Raw genomic sequence first — 17,741 nt, 5'->3', positions numbered from 1 at the left:
CTACCCTACCAGTGCTGAGCAATGCATCATGAGGATCGTTGGTGACTGCCCAGTGTGTCCTGTGAGCTGCTCCTTTCACCATCTCCCTGGGGCTAGCCTTGGGGACTGATTTTGCCTCCCAGCATCACCCATCCAGCACTCTCTCTCTTCCACCTGCTTAGATCCAGGTGACTTTCTGGGCACTGGGCATATAGACGTTTACAAACCAGGGGCCTGTGTAGGCACATCTCTGGGCGTATTCTTGATTAGTTCTTTCAGCAGGAGGGAGGCATGGCTGGATCAAAGGGCACGCCTCTGTTGGGGTCACCTCCCAAAGCTGTGCCCATCAGGGTCCGCTGCTCTCCACTGGCCTGGCAGTGGGCACCAGGTATGACCCCTGGGGACATGGTAGGCCCCAGAGGAAGTGGGGAGACTTAGCCTGGTTCCTGGGTCTGTGTACCTGGTGTTAGGACCCCTTGCAGCCCACCAACTGATTCTGCAGGGGCTGGGCATGGAATAGAATATTTGAACTTGGACAGCTCTGGATAAACCACAGCCACGGTTATGCCTCCTGGACCAGCTGGGAACTTGCCTGGGAGGTGCTGGGGGTGGGAGAGCGAGCAAGGCTCCCCCATGGACAGCCAAGAGCGGTCCCCTATGGCCCTGCCCCCCCCAGCCCAGGCCTCCGCCCCTGCCCTTCCTGCGCTCTGGGCGGGCGGCAGGCGACGGGGTAGATGGGGAGCCCAAACCTGTTGGACCGGTTTTGAGAAAAGAGCCGAGGGGACAGAGAGAGGCAGGCTGGGGATGGATGCACGTCCTGCCCCGTGCTCGCCTGCACCCTCTGCCGCCGCCTGAGCCTGCCCAGCTGCCCACCCGACCGACCCCATGCCGCGCGCGCCGGGCCTCACGGCGCCCCTGCTGGGCCTGGGGCTGGGACTAGTCCTGAGCCTGTCGGGGACGGCGGCCGCCGACTGCGAGTTCCTCGGCCAAGCGGAGCGCCTGACATTCACCCCAGTGGCCAGGACCCGCTGGCTGGCCCCTCGCGTGCGGGCGCCGGGGACCCTGGATCACCTCTACGGCACCGTGCGCCGCTTCCTCTCCGCGGTGCAGCTCAACCCATTCCCTTCAGGTGAGCGCGTGCGTCCCCCGACCAGGGCGGGGTTCCTGGGCAGCCTTCCTCTATCCCCTGTCGACCGCGGGGTGTGCCCACCCCGTCAGCAGGCGCTCGGAGGGCAGGGACCCCAGCATTCCCCCACCACCCTCTTCCTTCTCGGGTGGGGAAGGGCAGCATCTGGAGAGGATTCTGGAACCTTCCATGTGACCGTCCATGGACAAACCCCCTCTCCTCCTGAGCCTCCTTCTCCGACCATCAAGGGCAGGAGGTTGCGTTAGAAGCACCTTATATTAGCCTGGCGCAGACCAGGACAGCCAGAGGGGCTGCAGCACCCTCCCAGCCTGTGCCCCGTCCCCCCCACCCCGCCTTTTCCCAGGCTGTGGGGTCCAGGGAAGGGTCCCGCCTTCTCCTGAGGTGTCGTGGTGGAAGGAGCCCCGGGGCTCCCCTTGGCCTGGCGGTGAGGAGGGGTTGGATACAGGGGCGCACCAATGGCTGTCCCCAAACCCTCAGCTTGGCTCTTTCCACTAGAGTTGGTAAAGACCCTGCTGAATGACCCATCATCGGTGAAAGTGGACGAGGTGAGAACCCAGGGGAGGCAGTGGGCGGGGGAAGGGGTGCGGGGGAGGGGGAGCAGGAGAAAAGCTCACCAGCTCAGCTCTGCGTGGGGGGGGGGGCTGCTGGGTGAGGGGTCTCCAGCATTGCCCTCCCTCTTCCACCAGTTCTGGGTTCAAATCACAGCTCTGCCCAGTAGCGGCAGCAGGATTTGTAGTGAGCTTGAAGCCCCCTGCACTTCAGCTTCCTCCCTGGGGAGATGATGGGTGTTGGTGAGGACACCGTGCACCGCGGGCGTGGTGGCCTCCCTCTGCAGTCAGGCAGGAGCCAGGGCTGGGGGCTGCGGGTCCAGGCGGGCCCTGACGCCTTGCTGCCCTCGTGCAGGTGGTGCGGTACCAGGCAGGCTACGTGGTGTGTGCTGTGATCGCCGGCCTCTACCTCCTGGCCGTCCCCACCACCGGGCTGTGCTTCGGGTGGTTCCGCTGCCGCCGGCGCTGCGGGGGCCGAGTGAAGACTGAGCACAAAGCCCTGGCCTGTGAGCGCGGCACCCTCATGGCCTTCCTGCTGCTGACCACCCTCGTGCTGCTGTGAGGGGCTGCCCAGGCCAGGCGGGAGGCTGGGCAGTGGCCCCTTCCCCCGGCACCCAGCAAGCCCCCATGTTCCTCCTCCCCTTCCTCCCAGGGTCGGACTGGTCTGTGCCTTTGTCACCAACCAGCGCACGCATGAGCACACAGGCCCCAGTGTGGAGGCCGTGCCGGAGACGCTGCGCAGCCTTCGGGGCCTGGTCTCCAATGTGCCCCAGGTGAGCACCAGGCCCAGGCAGGATGGGGCAGAGTGGGTCCTCCACGGCCCAGAGCCGGCAAATCGGAAAGGAAGCCCTTTCCTCTGTGCACCCTGCTGCCCCCTGCTGGAGAGTCGATGTGGTGCATCCCTGCGCTCAAGGCGACCTGGGGTTCCCAGGGGCTGCTGGTGGCCTGGAGAGTGACTCACGCCGTGTGTCCTAGGAGCTGCAGGCCGTGGCACAGCAGTTCTCTCTGCCTCAGGAGCGAGTCCTGAAGGATCTGGATGGTGAGGGTCACAGCTGCCTGGCAGCCTGGTCGACACAGGGCCACCGCGCACCCCGCCCCCAGGCCTGGGAGGCCCTTCCCTCTGCGGCAGGGGGGCAGGGTGGATGGGCAGGAAGGGCCCCTGGGCTACAGGGCGCCCAGCTGCAGACACCCTGTGCTCTCCAGGTGTCGGATTGGTCATCGGGAACGTGATCCATAGCCGGCTCAGCAGCACGGTGTACTTGGCCCTGGCCTCACTGCACAGCCTGGGCCAAGGTGAGACGGACCAGCGCTCTGTGGGGGAGGGGCCCAGCAGGTGTCCTCCAGGGCCAGCCCAGCCTCACCCAGCCCTGGATTTCTTGGGCCGCTTCAGCCCCACCCAGGACTTTTCCATGGCATGCAATATCCCAAGATCCCCAACCCTGCCCACTTCCTGGCTCAAGATGCCCTGGGGCAGTTTCCGTTGAAGCGGTGGAGGTTAGGACTACAGGTCCCTTTGGCTGGGGGAAGGGATAGCTCTGTTTCCCGCACAGGCTCTGAGGATGCCGGGAGCTGTGGCCATTGCTCAGGCCAGGTGTGGCCCTCTCTCTCAGCCCTGCAGGTCTTCGTGGACCACCTCCGAGCCCTGAACGCCACCGTGGCGGAGCTGCAGGTGCGGCAGGAGCACCTGGAGCCGGCTGTCCGCGAGCGCCGGGAACGTCTGCTCACCCTGCTGCAGCAGCCCGGGTGCCAGGGCGACTGCTCCGGGGCCCTGAGCTGGGCCCGAGCCCTGGAGCTCAGCGCTGACTTCACTCAGGTGCGGGCCCAGGACAGAGGCCTCGAGGGCGCTAAGAAGGGCCGCCCTGTCCGCTGGCCCAGGAATCCCTGGGCACCTGCATGATCCTGGTGTTGCTCTCCCCATTCGTTCTCCACGGCAGCCAACCTGGCTGTGGCTCCTGAGCTTCACACACATTAACTCCCTGTTCTCCTGTTGCCCGGAGCAGTCACGGCCACGGTGGTCCCCATTGCACACAAGAGGACATCTGCCCCCTCCTCCCCACCCTCCCCCAGGAGCCTTCTCAGGCTATTCTAGGTGATGACGTCATCCCCTCCCCCTTGGCAGGTGCATTCCGTGGATGCTGTCGTAAGACAGCTGCAGGGCGTCCCGGAGGCCAATTTCTCCAGCATGATCGAGGAGGTGAGCGCCCACCCAGGCTGCCCACCTCCTCCCCAACAAGTGAAGGATCTCACGGTTCCCTTTTTGGGGTGGGAGCCCAGTGGGGCCTCACCTAACCACATCCTGGGCTGGAGGTGCCCTTGCTTACCAGGGCAGGTGGGCCTGGAGCTCAGGAGGAAGAGCTGAGACCCTCAAGGGAGGGGAGGCTGGTGGTGGCAAGGGAGCCAGCGTCCTGCAGGCTGGGGGTTGGGGGTGGGCCATGGGGAGGGTGCCGTGTGAGTCAGCGCCTGTGACCCAGGGCCTTGAGTGGGAATAAGGGTGAGTCAGCTGTGCTGGGTAGCTGGAGCAGGAGGCTCCAGAGGCCGGAGGGGGGTGGGGGAAGGATCTGCCTGCTGGAGATGGGGCTGGTGGTCGTGTGCGGGAAGTGTGGGAGACGCGAGGGCGTGAGGGCAAGGCGGAGTTGAGGGCGGTGATGTAGGATAGGGGCTGGGGAGGATTAAGGGGGTCTGCGCGGAGCAATCAGGGGAGTCAGGTCAGACTGGGCCTAGGTGGGGATGGGAGGAGGCAGTAGCCAAGAGAACAAGGGAAGCTTCCTACTGGGCCTGATGACTTTGGGGTGCTGGGATGGAGGGTGGGCGCACGAACCCTCTTGGTTCCTGCAGGACAACAATACCTTCAATGCCCTCCCGCTCCTGGCTGCCATGCAGATGGCCAGCACGATCAGAGGTGAGGCCCTACCCGGGGCGCCATCCCCACTGCACCCCCACCAAAGAGCTCCAATCAGGCAGTGGGGCGGGGAGGGGGAGGGGGGGAAGGTTGTCCTCCTTGGCTGGGCCCCTAGAGAGTAGAATCCCAGCGGGGTATCAGATGTTTCTCCTGCCCAGCCCCTGGGTGCCCTCCCCATTCCTCAAGCCCCCTTCCCCCCCACTGCTTTGGGCAGAACTGAAGGAGGTGGTGGCCCAGGAGTCCAAAGGGCTGAGGACCCTGGCCGAAGGGTTCCCAGGCTTAAAGGCAGCCTCCCGCTGGAGCCAGGCCCTCGAGGAGCTGGAACGGAGCAGCCGTCCATACCTGCAGGAGGTGCAGAGATACGAGACGTACAGGTGCTTGGGCGAGGGTGTGCTGGGCGCCCGCCTCCTCTGAGCCTTATTTTCAGGCCCCTTCAGCCCCTGGCTGTACCAAGCCTTGGCCTTCTTAGAAGCTGGGATTGCTGACTCCTCGGGTCTCCATCTCTACGCCCGGCTGTGTGACCCCGGGACCCTCAGGAAGGGTGCACACCTACACTTCTAAAGCCCCAGCCTTGGGGCTAGGGGCCCCCCACTGGCCCAGCCGCCTCCCGTCTCCGTGACCCCACCCCCTGTCTGGCAGGTGGCTCCTGGGCTGCGTGCTGTGCTCCACCATCCTGCTTGTGGTGATCTGTAACCTGCTGGGCCTCAACCTGGGCATCTGGGGGCTGTCTGCCCGGGAGGACCCCAGCCACTTGGAAGCCAGGGGCGAGGCCGGAGCCCGCTTCCTCATGGCGTAAGACAGGACTGGGGCAGTGGGAGGTACGGGCCAGCTGGATTCCCCTCGCTCCTGTGGACGGCTCCTGGCGGGGCTGCAGGAGCCACGTCCTGGGATCAGGCCTGGCACCTGCTCCCTGGGTGACCCTGGGCAGCTTGCTAAGCCATCTGGGCCTCAGCAGCCTCACTGGATGAGGGGGGTGGGCTAGCACAGGAATGGCCAAATAAGAAGCACTTACCTACCTGTGCTGGTGACAACCCTGGTACCCAGTGGGCACTTTCTCACTGACCCCAGGCAAAAGCCTCAGAATCCTTCTTAACCCACCTCCCAGGCAGCTACCACCACCAAAAGGCGGCAACACCTGAAATAGGGTTTGTTTACCAACAACAACTTTAGGGCCAGGGCTGCCATATACAGTTGTGCAGGCTGCACATTCAACAAGAAGCCGCACAAATCCGTGGCACCTGATCTAAGGGTCTTTATTACTCAGACTTGCTAGGGTGCTGCCCCTGCTGGCGGATCATGACTACTCAGGCCGGGGACCGCTTGGAGGGCTGGGCTCTGAGCAGGTCACTTCCCTGGGCCCTGCCCCCAGAGGCTGGCAGTCCTGACTAGTCTTCAAATGAATGTCCCGGGGGTGGGCATTTGACTAGTGGTTAAGATGCCAGGCATCCTGTATCAGAGTGCCTGGGTTCAAGTCCCCTCCACTCCCGATTCCGGCTTCCTCCTAATGCGTACCCTGCAAGGTAGCCGGCCATGGCTCCAGGGCTTGGGTCCCTGCTGCCCACGCAGGTGTGAGCCCCAGCCATTGTATGCATCTGGGGGAGCAGAGCAGCATATGGGAACTCTGTCTGTCTGTCTATCTGTCCCTCTGTGTGTCTCTGCCTCTCCAATAAAGAACAACAAAGCAACAAAGCAGCTGCCCAACCGCTTCACCCTCACCGCTCCCCAGCTGTCAGAGCCAGCAGCCCTCAGTGATAGGGTGGCACGGGCTGAGGATGTGAGGGGGCTGGGCCAGAGCTCTGACTCCAACCTACTGTTCAGGAAGGCCCTGGGGCCATCTCGCTGGTCCTGCTGGCCCAGGAGGGTGTGGGGGAGGAGCTGGTGTCCCCTCTCACGTGACACGTGACACGCCTCTCACCTTTCCCAGTGGCGTGGGCTTCAGCTTCCTCTTTGCTGCGCCCCTCATCCTCCTGGTCTTTGCCACCTTCCTGGTGGGCGGCAACGTGGAGACTCTGGTGTGCCGGAGCTGGGAGAGCGGAGAGTTGTTTGAGGTGGGCCGGCGTGCAGGTTGGGGGAGGTGAGGCAGAACCAGGGCTCGGAGGAAGGGGGAGCCAGAGGGGCCAGTGATGGGGGGCCAGCAGGGAGGGGGAGAGAGGGCCAGGGAAAAAGGCGGAAACCACCAGTGGATGGGGTGGGAGCCAGGGAATGAGGGGACCTGTGAGTCCCGGAAAGCTGCCCGAGACCCTGGATGGGGACCCCTGGGGGGTGCACCCAGACCTGAGCCCTTCTCTTCTCCTTAGCCCCGTGTCCACTGTGCTGTCTAGTGGGTGAGCTGAGCTGCTCTGGAAGCTCATGGGCGGAGTCCCCGGAAGAATTTAGGGCCCCCGGGGTAACCAGAGCAAGAGGCCATGCCTGAGCTGGAGTCCTGGGGTGTCCCCGCCCGGTCTCTGCTGCACCAGCGCCAGGTGCTGGGGGGCTGGGGTGGCCTTGCCCCCAGCCCTCGCTGTGCTGCAGCTCTCCCTGCCCGTGGCCAGTTTGTAGACACGCCGGGGAACCTGCCCCCGTCCATGAACTTGTCCCATCTCCTTGGCCTGCAGAAGAACATCAGCGTCCTCCTGGCCTATCAGTGAGTGCATAGCCTGGGCTGCAGAGGGGCGTGCGTGCCAGGAGGGGTCTGGGGGAAGGGACAGAGGGGGTGTCCCATCAGGGTGCCATGCATGTCACTCACTCTTGATGCCCGTTGTCCCCTCCCAGGCAGTGCAAAGAAGGGGCTGCACTCTGGAAGGTTCTGCAGCTCAATGACTCCTTCAACCTGGAGCAGCACCTGGACATCAGCCAGGTAAGAGAAAGTTCTGGAAGGTTCTGGGCCCCCTCCTGCAGACTCCCCCCTCCTTTGGTCCCCGTAGGAGCAACTGTTGATGCTCTCGGGGCGGAGGCTGCAGGTGCACAGTCAGGGCTAGAGCCTGGGGAAGGTTCAAGGCGTGTGAGAACCTGGAGGCCGCGGCCAGCTCCGAGCGCTGTGCTCCTGGACAAGCGAACGCAGCTGAGGCTGCAGCAGGAGGGCGAGGGCGTGCGTGTGTCCCGACCAAGGACACACACTGGTTGGGACGCTCCATTGCGGGGCTGTGAGGAGAGTGTCAGGGATGAAGCCTGGAGGGCTCAGGGTCAGCAGGTGGCGGCGGCAGGGACCCTGTCCCCAGCCTGACTTCCTGACTCGCAAGCCTCTTCCTGCCATCCCTGGGCTTTCCTGGGACACGGTGGGTAGAAGGGGAGGCCCCTGTCCCCACTGGCAAGAGACAGTTCTAGAACAAAGCAGAGGACAGGTTACTTCGCGAGAGCATGGTTCTGCTAGAGGTGTCCAGGATCTGTAAGGCACCCCTCCCCCCATTTACTGCATACCTGAGGGGCGGGGCTTGACCTGCAGGCCCCCCCCCCGGGGGGGGAGCCGTTCCTGAGCACTTCCAGGACATCTACAGCCTCCCCCCACCCCGCCTGCATCCCCTCTTCACAGAGCATCATAACTCCTGAGTCTTTTTCTTTTTTTTAATTAATTTATTTAATTGAAAGGCAGAGGTACAGAGCGAGAGAGGCAGAGAGAGATCTTCCATCTGTTGGTTCATTCCCCAAATGGCTGCAACAGCTGGGGCCAGTCAGGCCAAAGCCAGGAGCCAGAGCTCCATCTGGGTCTCCCACGTGGGTGGCAGGGGCCCAAGAACTTGGGTCCTCTGTTGCCTTCCCAGGTGCATTAACAGGGAGCTGAATGAGAAGTGGAGCGCCTGAACTCCAACCATTGTTCTGATATGGGTTGTCAGCATCGAAGGTGTGAGCTTCACCTCCCACCCCGCCAGAGCATTGGCCCCTAACTCCTGATTCTGAGTGGTCCCAAGAAACCCAACTCCTCTTGGATCCATCATCTACTGGGAGCACAGCCATGTGGTCGAGTTCAACCCCATGCCTTAAACTATAACCTGGGGCCGCCTGCTTATCCCATTAGCTCACTCCATCAACATCTATAGCCAGACGGCAGGTCCACAGTCAGGGCAATATACCGGCGCCAGGGCAGACACTGCCCGGTGGATGAAGGCTGGCAGGGGAGGGCTGTAGCGTGGGCCCTGGGCAGAGGGCCCCCCCCAGGCCCCCCGCTGGCTGGATGTCATAGCTCCCAGGTGGGAGGGTCTCAGCCCTGGCCCTGGGAGGGGAAGGGTCCAGCTCACAGAGCAATCTGGACAGACAGGATTTGAGGATTCTGTGGGCTGGACAGTCTTTGGAAACTGGCTGGCAACGTATCAGATCTGACCTTTGTGTTGTTTTTTAAAGGCAGCAAAGGTTTATTAAGACTGTGATGTGCATGCTTGAGAACCAGAGGAGCTGGCTGCTGACAGGGGAAGGGCTTGGGGCACCAGCAGCTGCTGGGGCTGGGGTTTGCTTTTTTCCTCCTTCCCTCCCCCCTCCCTCCCTCCCTTCCTTCCTTTCTCCCTCCCTCCCTTCCTTTCTATCTTTCTTTTCAAAGATTATTTATTTGAGGCCGGCGCTGCGGCTCAACAGGCTAATCCTCCGCCTAGCGGCGCCGGCACACCGGGTTCTAGTCCTGGTCGGGGTGCTGGATTCTGTTCTGGTTGCCCCTCTTCCAGGCCAGCTCTCTGCTGTGGCCCGGGAGTGCAGTGGAGGATGGCCCAAGTGCTTGGGTCCTGCACCCCATGGGAGACCAGGAGAAGCACCTGGCTCCTGGCTTCGGATCAGCGTGGTGCGCCGGCCGCAACGCGCCAGCTGCGGCGGCCATTGGAGGGTGAACTAACGGCAAAGGAAGACCTTTCTCTCTGTCTCTCTCTCTCTCTCACTATCCACTCTGCCTGTCAAAAAAAAAATAATAAAAATAAAAAAGATTATTTATTTGAGAGGTAGAGTTACAGACACACAGAGAGGGAAACAGAAGGAGAGGTCTCCCATCCGCTGGTTCACTCCCCAAATGGCAGCAATGGATGGAGCTGAGCTGATCCAAAGCCAGGAGCCAAGAGCCAGGAGCTTTTTCTGGGTCTACCATGCTGCTTCAGGGACCCAAGGACTTGGGCATCTTCCACTGCTTTCCCAGGCCATAGCAGAGAGCTGGATCGGAAGAGGAGCAGCCGGGACTAGAACCGGCACCCATATGGGATGCCAGCACTTCAGGCCAGGGCTTTAACCTGCTGTGCCACAGCACTGGCCCCAAACATTTTTTTTAATTGGAAAAAAAATTATATGTCAGGCTGACATTGTGGCATAGTAGGTTAAGCTACTGCCTGCAATGCTAGATCCCGTATGGGTGCCAGTTCAAGTCCCAGTTGCTCCACTTTTTTTAATAAATCTTTTTAAAAATATTTATTTTATTTATTCAAAAGAGTTACAGAGAGAGGTAGAGAAAGAAAAATAGAGATCTTGGCCGGTGCCGCCACAGCTCAATAGGCTAATCCTCCACCTGCGGTACTGGCACACTGGGTTCTAGTCCCAGTCGGGGCGTCGGATTCTGTCCCGGTTGCCCCTCTTCCAGGCCAGCTCTCTGCTGTGACCCGGGAGTGCAGTGGAGAATGTGGGAGACCAGGAGAAGCACCTGGCTCCTGGCTTCGGATCAGCGCAGCGCGCTGGCCACAGCACGCTGGCCACAGCGGCCATTGAGGGGTGAACCAACGGAAAAAGGAAGACCTTTCTCTCTGTCTGTCTCTCTCACTGTCCACTTTGCCTGTCAAAAAAATTTAAAAATAAATAAATAAATAAAAAAGAAAAATAGAGATCTTCCATACTCTAGTTCATTCCCCCCAAATGGTCACAATGGACAGAACTGAGCTGATCGGAAGCCAGGAGCCAGGAGCTTCTTCTGGGTCTCCCATGTGGGTGCAGGGGCCCAAGCATTTGGTCCATCTTCCAATGTTTTTCCAGGCCATTACAGAGAGCTGGCCTGAAGTGGAGCAGCCAGGACTCGAACTGACAGTAATATGGGTTGCAGGCACTGCAGATGCCAGGGTCTTTAACCCCGCTGTACCGCAGCGCCAGCCCCTCTGCTTCTGTTCCAGCTCCCTGCTAATGTACCTGGGAAACAGCAGAAAATGCCCCAACTCCCTGGGGCACCCATGTGGGAGACCTGGATGAAGCTCCTAGCTCCTGGCCTCAGCATGCTCCAGCCCCAGCTGATGCAGCCATTTGGGCAGTGAACCAGCGGATTGGAGATTCTCTCTCTCTCTCTCTGACTTCCAAACACAATATTTAAAAATAAAAAAAGAATATTTGTCCTTAAAGGCGATAGTAGTCATGTGATTGTGGCAGGTGACTGGGACAAGATGGGCTTCACAGAGTACCTCTCCCATCCCTGTTGTCAGCGATGCCTGAAATGCTGCCCTGAGCGGGTTAGGCCTTTTCCTCCCGCTAGGGAAGGCAGCCTAGGGGCAGGGAGGAGTGAGCAGGATTAGGTTGCATCCTCTAACTTGCTGTGTGACCACTGGCTGGTAAACGCCCCCCTCTGACCTCGGTTTGTCACCTGTTAACACTGGGGCTGGATTTCAGGACCCCTCAGTCTCCTCCAGGGATCATTGGAAAATGCCAGGGGTCTTTCCTGGAAACACAGTTGTGTCCATCCGTCCGTTCACACAGCCCACAGATTTGTCTTCGTCTACCACGCGGGGTCTCTGCTGTAGACACTGAGGGTTTGGGACAGAATAGGCAGACAAGGCCCCACTGTCAGGGAGTTAATGGCTGTAAAGGTGGTTTCAGAGCAACAGGTGCTGTGGAGACCTTAACACAGGTGATATGGTGAAGCGGGCAGAATAGCTGATTGCTAGCAGGTGGCCAGGGGACGTCTGGCAGTAGGCTGTGTCTCCAGCATGGGCAGGAGGAGCAAGCTGGGTGTGCCCAGGGCAGGGGGAGCTGTCTGGAGTGCCAGCCTAGCACCTGCTCATGTGCCCTCCCCTTCCCCCCTCCCAGTTCACCCACAAGCTGCAGTGGGAGGTGCAGAGTCTCAAAATGGATGTGCAGAACCTGGATCTGCTGACCCCAGCTGCCCACCGCGACCTGGAGGCCCTGAGGAGCAGTGGCATCGAGAACATCACCTACCGTGACTTGCTCGTGCAGGTGTGCAGTGGGTACCCTAGGTGCCCTCCGCAGGGTCATGACAAACAGAGGCCCCACAGAGGAGCTGGGGAGAGACCGGGTCCCCATCCTCTGACTTCTTTCACAGCTTCTGGGGCCTCTGGAGGGAGTGTCCCAGGAGCCTGTGCCCCTGGCTTATGCCTGTGCCACCACCCAGGCCTTGCAGTGTGACTGCTCCACCCCCAAACCAGTGGGTCGCTGTTCATGGTCCTGAACCCACTGCTGCGGGAACACTGCGGGGAGGTAGCCTCTTCCTTGAGTATAACGAAGGGCATCTCATTTTCCTGTTGTGCTTTTTTCTATCCTGTTGGAAAATGTCTGAAAGATTTCACAGGTGAGTGATGGATGCGTTCAAATAGACTTAGCAGGTGCAGAGAGTGCTTAGCAAGACTAGGAATTCAGAGGCTGGGGCCGTGGGGTGGGTGGGCACTGGGGGAACCTAGAGCCATCCTCTGCCATCTGCCCCTAGATCCAGAAGCCCGTGGTGAAGGCCGATGTGGAGCAGCTGGCCCAGCAGCTGGAGGGACTGGCCCAGGCCCAAGTGAGAAGGGGGCAGAGACCAGGCCAGGGAGGCCTGGGAGGTGGGACTGGGGCGGTGGAGAGTGCTTGGACTGGGAGGGGGTGAGGGTAGAGACAGGGGGTTGAGGATGCTCTCCAGGGAGGTCTGAGGCTCCTAAATCCCTCCTGGACTCAGAGACAGGAAGCCTCCTTTGGCTCCAGGGCCAGCTGGGCTTGAGGGTTTTGCAGATCCACTTGTGACATAAGCTCTGCCTCTGATTGGCTGTGTGGCCTCAGGTGAGTCATTTGGCATCTCTGGGCCTTGGCTTCTTCATCTGCAGAGTGGACTGCCCATCTCATAGCTGAGGAAGTCACTGGCCTTGTCACCGAAAGCTGGGTCCCCGTCCTCAGCTCCAAATCTAAAGAACCAGGACGAGGCTGGAGGGTGAGGGAAAGAGGCGGTTTAGTCTGAGCAGAGGGGGCCAGCCGCAGCCCAGCACTCTTGAGCCCTACAGCTCTGCTCAGTGGGGTGCCCTGGGGATTTTACTGGAGCTGCTGAGAAGGGGCAGGGCCTGGTCACAGAGCCTGCAGGAGGAACGGCACTTCCTCCAGGTAGCTTTGGCCAAAGCCAAAGCCCGGCACCGAGTTTGCGACCACATCGCCGCTCAGTCCTTGGGGCCCTCTGCAGGGGCAGAGAGGAACCCCACCCCTGGCGGAGCTGCTGTGCTCTGGCTGGGGAAGCCCAGAGAAACGTTAATGCACGCCCACAGCATGGACCAAAGGGAGAGCCAACCACCCAGACTCGAAATGTAACTCAGTGTAGCGCTCTGTGGCCGGCACAACTTCATTCGGCCAGAGCTGGGGAGGGTACTGCCGTGGCCTGTGGAAATCCATCACCTTGTGTTTGTGGCGAGAACCGTGTCCTGTGATGCTCGCGTGGCCGTGACCGCTGTCGCAGCCTGACGTCACACAGCTGGGCAAGTGGCCATGCGCCACCCCCCACCCCCCACCCCCCGCCTGCCATGAGATCTTCTGAGCCAGGTGCAGTGAGGACCCACAATGCATCAGACTCCCTGACATTTGCTCGCCTGGGAAGAGCAGCGTTGCTTGTTCCTAAACATTCAGAGTCTCCAGACCTCTCTTCAAGACATCTCGCGGACCTCACGGCACCCCCGAGTGGTGGAAAGAGCAGAGAGCGATCCTCAGGGCACCTAGCAAGCAAGGGGCAGACTGAGAACTTGACCTTGATCAAGGTCAGGTCCTGGAGCTTAAGGAGGCCTTGGTTTGCTGCCTCTGAGCCCAGAACTTCCCCGCCAGCCTCAGCATGTCCAGTTCAAGGGCTAGGTCAAGAATCCCTTGGCCAAACCAGTCCTGCCCCTCAACGGGGGCGGTGCTCACCTGTGTCTCCCCCCAGGGCAATCCTGTGCTGGGGCAGCAGCTGCAGGAGGAGGCCCAAGGGCTCAGGAACCTCTACCAGGAGAGGGTCATCACCCAGCAGAACCTCATGGTAAGGGAGCCTGGGCCTGGGGGAGAAGGAGGTGAGGAGGAGGCAGGAGAGAGGAGAGAGACGCTGGGACCACTCCCTTTCTCCCCATCCATCCCTCGTCTCTTCTCTGCAGGCCAAGCTCAACCAAAGTATGAGGGTCCTGGAATCCTCTGCCCTGGAGCTTCAGGTAGCCGTGGGGGTGGGGCAGGAGGGCAGCAGAGGGAGGAAGCTGGACTCCAGCCGGCTGGGGAGCACACCTGCTGTGCTTGCCCCACCGGAGTTGAGGGTGGGGATGGGAGAAGATGGGAGTGAGTGGGTGGGCAGGCCCTTGAGGACCGCCACTTGGGCTCTCTGTGTCCTCAGGGCTTGGCGACGTGGTGTGCTGTATATTGGATGAATAGATGACTGAGGGAGGGAATGGGGGAGGGAACAGGCAGGGCCCTGAGTGCAGGCTCTCCCGACCTCCAGCTGCAGACTACAGAAGTCCTCGCCAATGTCACTCGCCTCAAAGCAGAGCTCCCTACTCGGGTCGACCACATCCTGAAGAATGTGAGTGGGGGAGAGAGGGCTGCCCCAGGACCCAGCGCACACGGGCTCCTCCTGTCCTGTCCTAACAGTGTCAGGCGAGGGGAGGGGGCTGCTGGGACCCCCGCCCACCCAGAGGCCTGTCTTCCCTGTAGGTGAGTGAATGCTTCCTGGCCCGGGAGATGGGCTACTTCTCCCAGTACCTGGCCTGGGTGAAAGAGGAGGTGAGTGGGGGCCCACGTGCTTGCAGAAACTGGTACCGCAGCAGCTCGCCTTGCTCTGCTCTCCTCCCACTGCTCCCTGGCGCCCCCTGGGGAAGGTATGGGTCCTCAGGTTTGAACCCAGCCTCCCAAACCTGGCGTCTGCACCCTGCCAGGCGACCGGGCTCTGCCTGCCCCCTCTCTGTTCTGCTCTGAGGCCTGAGTGGGAGCCGAAGTGGCCGTTTATAGAACATGCCATCCGCACCATGTCCCCATGCCCTTCCTTGGGCCAGCCTCTGTGCCCAGCTTGTCCACAGCCGCCCCCCAGGCCCACCTCCTCCTGTGGATCTTGCTACCCACAGCCTCTGTCTGCACACCCACACGAGGCCGGCAGGGAGCCTGGCTCCTCCATGAGCATGTCTGTGTGTGCTTGGGTGAGCCTGTGACAACACATATGTCCCCTCTCCCGTGAGATCCTGGCCTTGAGCCCAGAGCCAGGCACACAGTAGGGCCTTCCCACAGGCTGGTGAGTGGATGCCAAGGGCAAGAGCTGAGTGGGGAGCCTGCCCAGTGTCCCCATCTCTGCAGCTGCACCTGTGCGTCTGTGAACAAGGGCGTGGTGGCCCCTCAGCTGTGTCCTGGGGACTCTCCAGTCCCTGGAAGCCTCCCTCTCTGACTGCATGGGTCGGGGTGTCCCCATGCACCTGCCCTGTGTTGTTAGCGCAGGTGACGCAGCACATCGCCACCTGCCAGCCCCTCTCTGCAGCCCTGGACAACAGCCATGTGATCCTGTGCGACATGATGGCTGACCCCTGGGTGAGTGCCCCAGCCCAGCAGGGCTTGGGGACATCGAGTCCCCACGGGAGGGGCAGCCCTTGCCCTCAGCTCTGCCGACTGCTGCTCCTGCCCCTCGCTGAGGCAGTGGGGGAGGCTGGGATGCCAAGTGGCCCCGCCAGGTAAGCTGACCTTGCGCACCTGTTCCAGAATGCCTTCTGGTTCTGCCTGGGCTGGTGCACCTTCTTCCTCATCCCCAGCATCATCTTCGCTGTCAAGACCTCCAAATACTTCCGTCCTATCCGGAAACGCCTCAGGTGAGGGCTGCCAGGACCCTGCGGGGGCACCAGGGACCAGGGAAGAAGTCTTTCTGCGGCCCCTGCTATACCCTTTCTAGCCTGGGGTGTGGTGGCCTGGCCCTGAAGAGCCACACAATCTGAGCAGCTGCAGGCCCAGGAAGTTCTTCCATGTGTCTGCCCCTCATCCTTCTCACTGCAATACAGTCCCCGTGACAGCATCACTTCTTGGGACTCTTCCTGTCCCCTGGGGTGGGACCCACAGGGCTGTGCTGGGGCTCTCACTCTCCCTCGGGGCTGCCACAGCTCCAGCAGCTCCGAGGAGACGCAGCTCTTCCACATCCCCCGGGTCACCTCCCTGAAGCTGTAGGACCCCCTGGGTGAGTTTCCCCATCCCCTGGATTCCTCCGTCCTGGGGAGGGAGGCGCTGGGATCTGGGATTGCCAGGGCCCAGGAGGGCAGGAAGGTTCAGAGATCGGTGGCGTCTGGGTTCCAGGGGTGGCCCTCCCAGCAGGGGACTGACAGGCTTGAGCCCTGCCCCCCACCTCACCTGTTTCCTTCCCAACCCACGACAGGGCAAGGTGATTCCCAGGGCTGCCCGGGCTCCGCCGCTGACCCGCCTGGACCAGAGGACTGTGGTAGCTCGTGGCCCAGAGCCGGGCCTGACCTGCAGCCTGCCTGGCTCCCTCTTGCCTGTTCCTTCCCATTCCTTTCTGCGCATGACCGCCTTCATCATCGTCACAGTCACGCCTAACTTCTGTTGAGCCACAGAGCCGGCTGGTTCTTCCCAGGGTCTACCCCGCATCCTCCGTGCTGCACTGTGTCAGCACCAGGGACTGTCCTCCACCTAATGGAACCTCTTCCCCGGCCCCTTGGGAGGGATAGAGGCCATGTCCAAGGCCACCTAGGACATCCCCATCTGCCCCCCACCCTTTCACTCCAGGCTCCTTGCACCTTCTCCGCCAGCCTCCCCAGCCCTTTGCTGGCCAGGGAAGTCATTTCCTCCTCGCCCCTCCCCCACCCTGCTTCCCAGAGACGCCTCCTGCCCAACCACACTAATCAGGTGAAGCCCCCAAGCAGGCAGGGGCACCATGGACTGGTAGTGGGCTCCGATGGCCCCCAAGCCTTCCACTACCCCAGGGCCTGGATTTGTTGCCCCCAGTGGTGGTGGTGGGGGTGCCTGTCTGATGGCTGAGCCTCCCCTCCTGCACCCTGAGCTAACAGACAGGGATCTGGCACCTGGGCCATAGTGGGTAGGTGGCTCCCCCTTGGCTCCCAGGAGCTAGCCTTTTCCACGGCCCCACCCAGACATCCCAGGATTTTGCACTTCCCCTTCCTTTCTGTGCACGTGGCCCGGGCTTACCCCCTCCTATTCCTGTGTTGTCCCTGCCTGTTGGACCCCAAGTTCCAGAAATGAGGAAGAGGAAGGGGAGAGAAGAGGAAGTGGAGGGACCTCAGGTGTGTTGAAAGTTTGCGCCTCCCTAAGCCTTGGGTCTGGGTCCTTAGAATAGGCCTCCCACACTGGGGCCCTGTACACAGTAGGTGCTTAGCAAGCATTCATGGAGAGGAGAACCCTGAGGCCTCCTGGCTGCAGGCGTCCAGGGATCATTGCAGCAGCCAGCCCCTGGGGAGTGGGGCCTCCCTGGGAGCACACCCTGAGGAGCAGCACACCTGGGTTTGCAGCCTGGGCGGATGCTTATTTGCTGGGGTACCATGAACGCGTTTCATAGGTTCCCAGTAGGTATATGGGGCAAGTAGTCCCAGCCTCTTCCTAGGGTGGTGGAAATTCCATGTGACAATGTGTAGAAAGCCCTCGGCAGGGCCCTGGTGCAGAATGCTCCCTGGCTGGGAGCTGCTGTTTTGTGTCACGACAGCTCTGCGCCAGGGGTACAACTGGGAACTGGGCAGGCCCGCGGGGAGAGGCAGATGGGACCCTGTCACAGGCAGAAAGCCCTCAAAGATCATGTTTAATTGCATTTGGTAAATCAGCAACAAATTTCTACTAGAAATTAGGACGGTGCCTACACAGTATTGTCACTATTGCAGGCTCATTCTCAAACAAGCAACCTTGAACTTAGCAGTTACATCTTTTTGGCTTTTCCCTGAGTTGTTTGTTTTTGTTTTGTTTTGTTTTGTTGTTTTGTTTTTCACCCCATGTTATTCATCTGTTGACCTGGACAGGGGAATTAGCACCCTGTATTTTTTTTAAAATGCAATTGATGAGATGAAAGCAAGTGAAATAGAAATAATTAAAGTATCATTCCCAGTTGCCTGCCAAA

At 60.9% G+C, this 17,741-nt stretch overlaps 1 protein-coding gene across 3 annotated transcripts; it reads left to right on the top strand.

Moving 5' to 3' along the window:
- Positions 1-737: 737 nt before the first annotated feature.
- Positions 738-17,741, top strand: PROM2 (prominin 2). Of its 3 annotated transcripts, XM_008253886.5 has the most exons (24): positions 740-1,108; positions 1,622-1,671; positions 2,030-2,232; positions 2,327-2,447; positions 2,650-2,713; positions 2,878-2,967; positions 3,285-3,487; positions 3,794-3,868; positions 4,510-4,573; positions 4,788-4,947; positions 5,213-5,365; positions 6,498-6,621; positions 7,105-7,196; positions 7,325-7,409; positions 11,519-11,665; positions 12,153-12,224; positions 13,596-13,688; positions 13,801-13,854; positions 14,136-14,216; positions 14,348-14,416; positions 15,119-15,208; positions 15,377-15,483; positions 15,769-15,842; positions 16,038-17,741. In XM_008253886.5, the coding sequence occupies exons 1-23, from the start codon at positions 865-867 to the stop codon at positions 15,830-15,832; spliced, it is 2,505 nt and encodes an 834-aa protein (XP_008252108.3). In that variant the 5' UTR covers positions 740-864; the 3' UTR covers positions 15,833-15,842; positions 16,038-17,741. The 3 variants fall into 3 exon arrangements, with proteins under 3 accessions (XP_017195503.3, XP_017195500.3, XP_008252108.3); XM_017340014.4 differs by lacking the exon at positions 5,213-5,365 and having other exon boundaries at positions 738-1,108; XM_017340011.4 differs by lacking the exon at positions 15,769-15,842 and having other exon boundaries at positions 739-1,108.

This window comes from Oryctolagus cuniculus, chromosome 2, assembly GCF_051225735.1.
Source record: "Oryctolagus cuniculus isolate XC-2025 breed Fujian yellow rabbit chromosome 2, ASM5122573v1, whole genome shotgun sequence".
NCBI classification, from domain to species: domain Eukaryota; kingdom Metazoa; phylum Chordata; class Mammalia; order Lagomorpha; family Leporidae; genus Oryctolagus; species Oryctolagus cuniculus.
This window is presented reverse-complemented; position numbering and strand designations above follow the sequence as displayed.

Bases quoted from the DNA above. Each gene is read 5' to 3' on its own strand.
- PROM2 (XM_008253886.5), top strand. From the start codon at position 865: ATGCCGCGCGCGCCGGGCCTCACGGCGCCCCTGCTGGGCCTGGGGCTG. The intron at 2,448-2,649 runs GTGAGCACCAGG...CGTGTGTCCTAG, and splicing joins TGGTCTCCAATGTGCCCCAG to GAGCTGCAGGCCGTGGCACA. The intron at 13,689-13,800 runs GTAAGGGAGCCT...TCTTCTCTGCAG, and splicing joins TCACCCAGCAGAACCTCATG to GCCAAGCTCAACCAAAGTAT.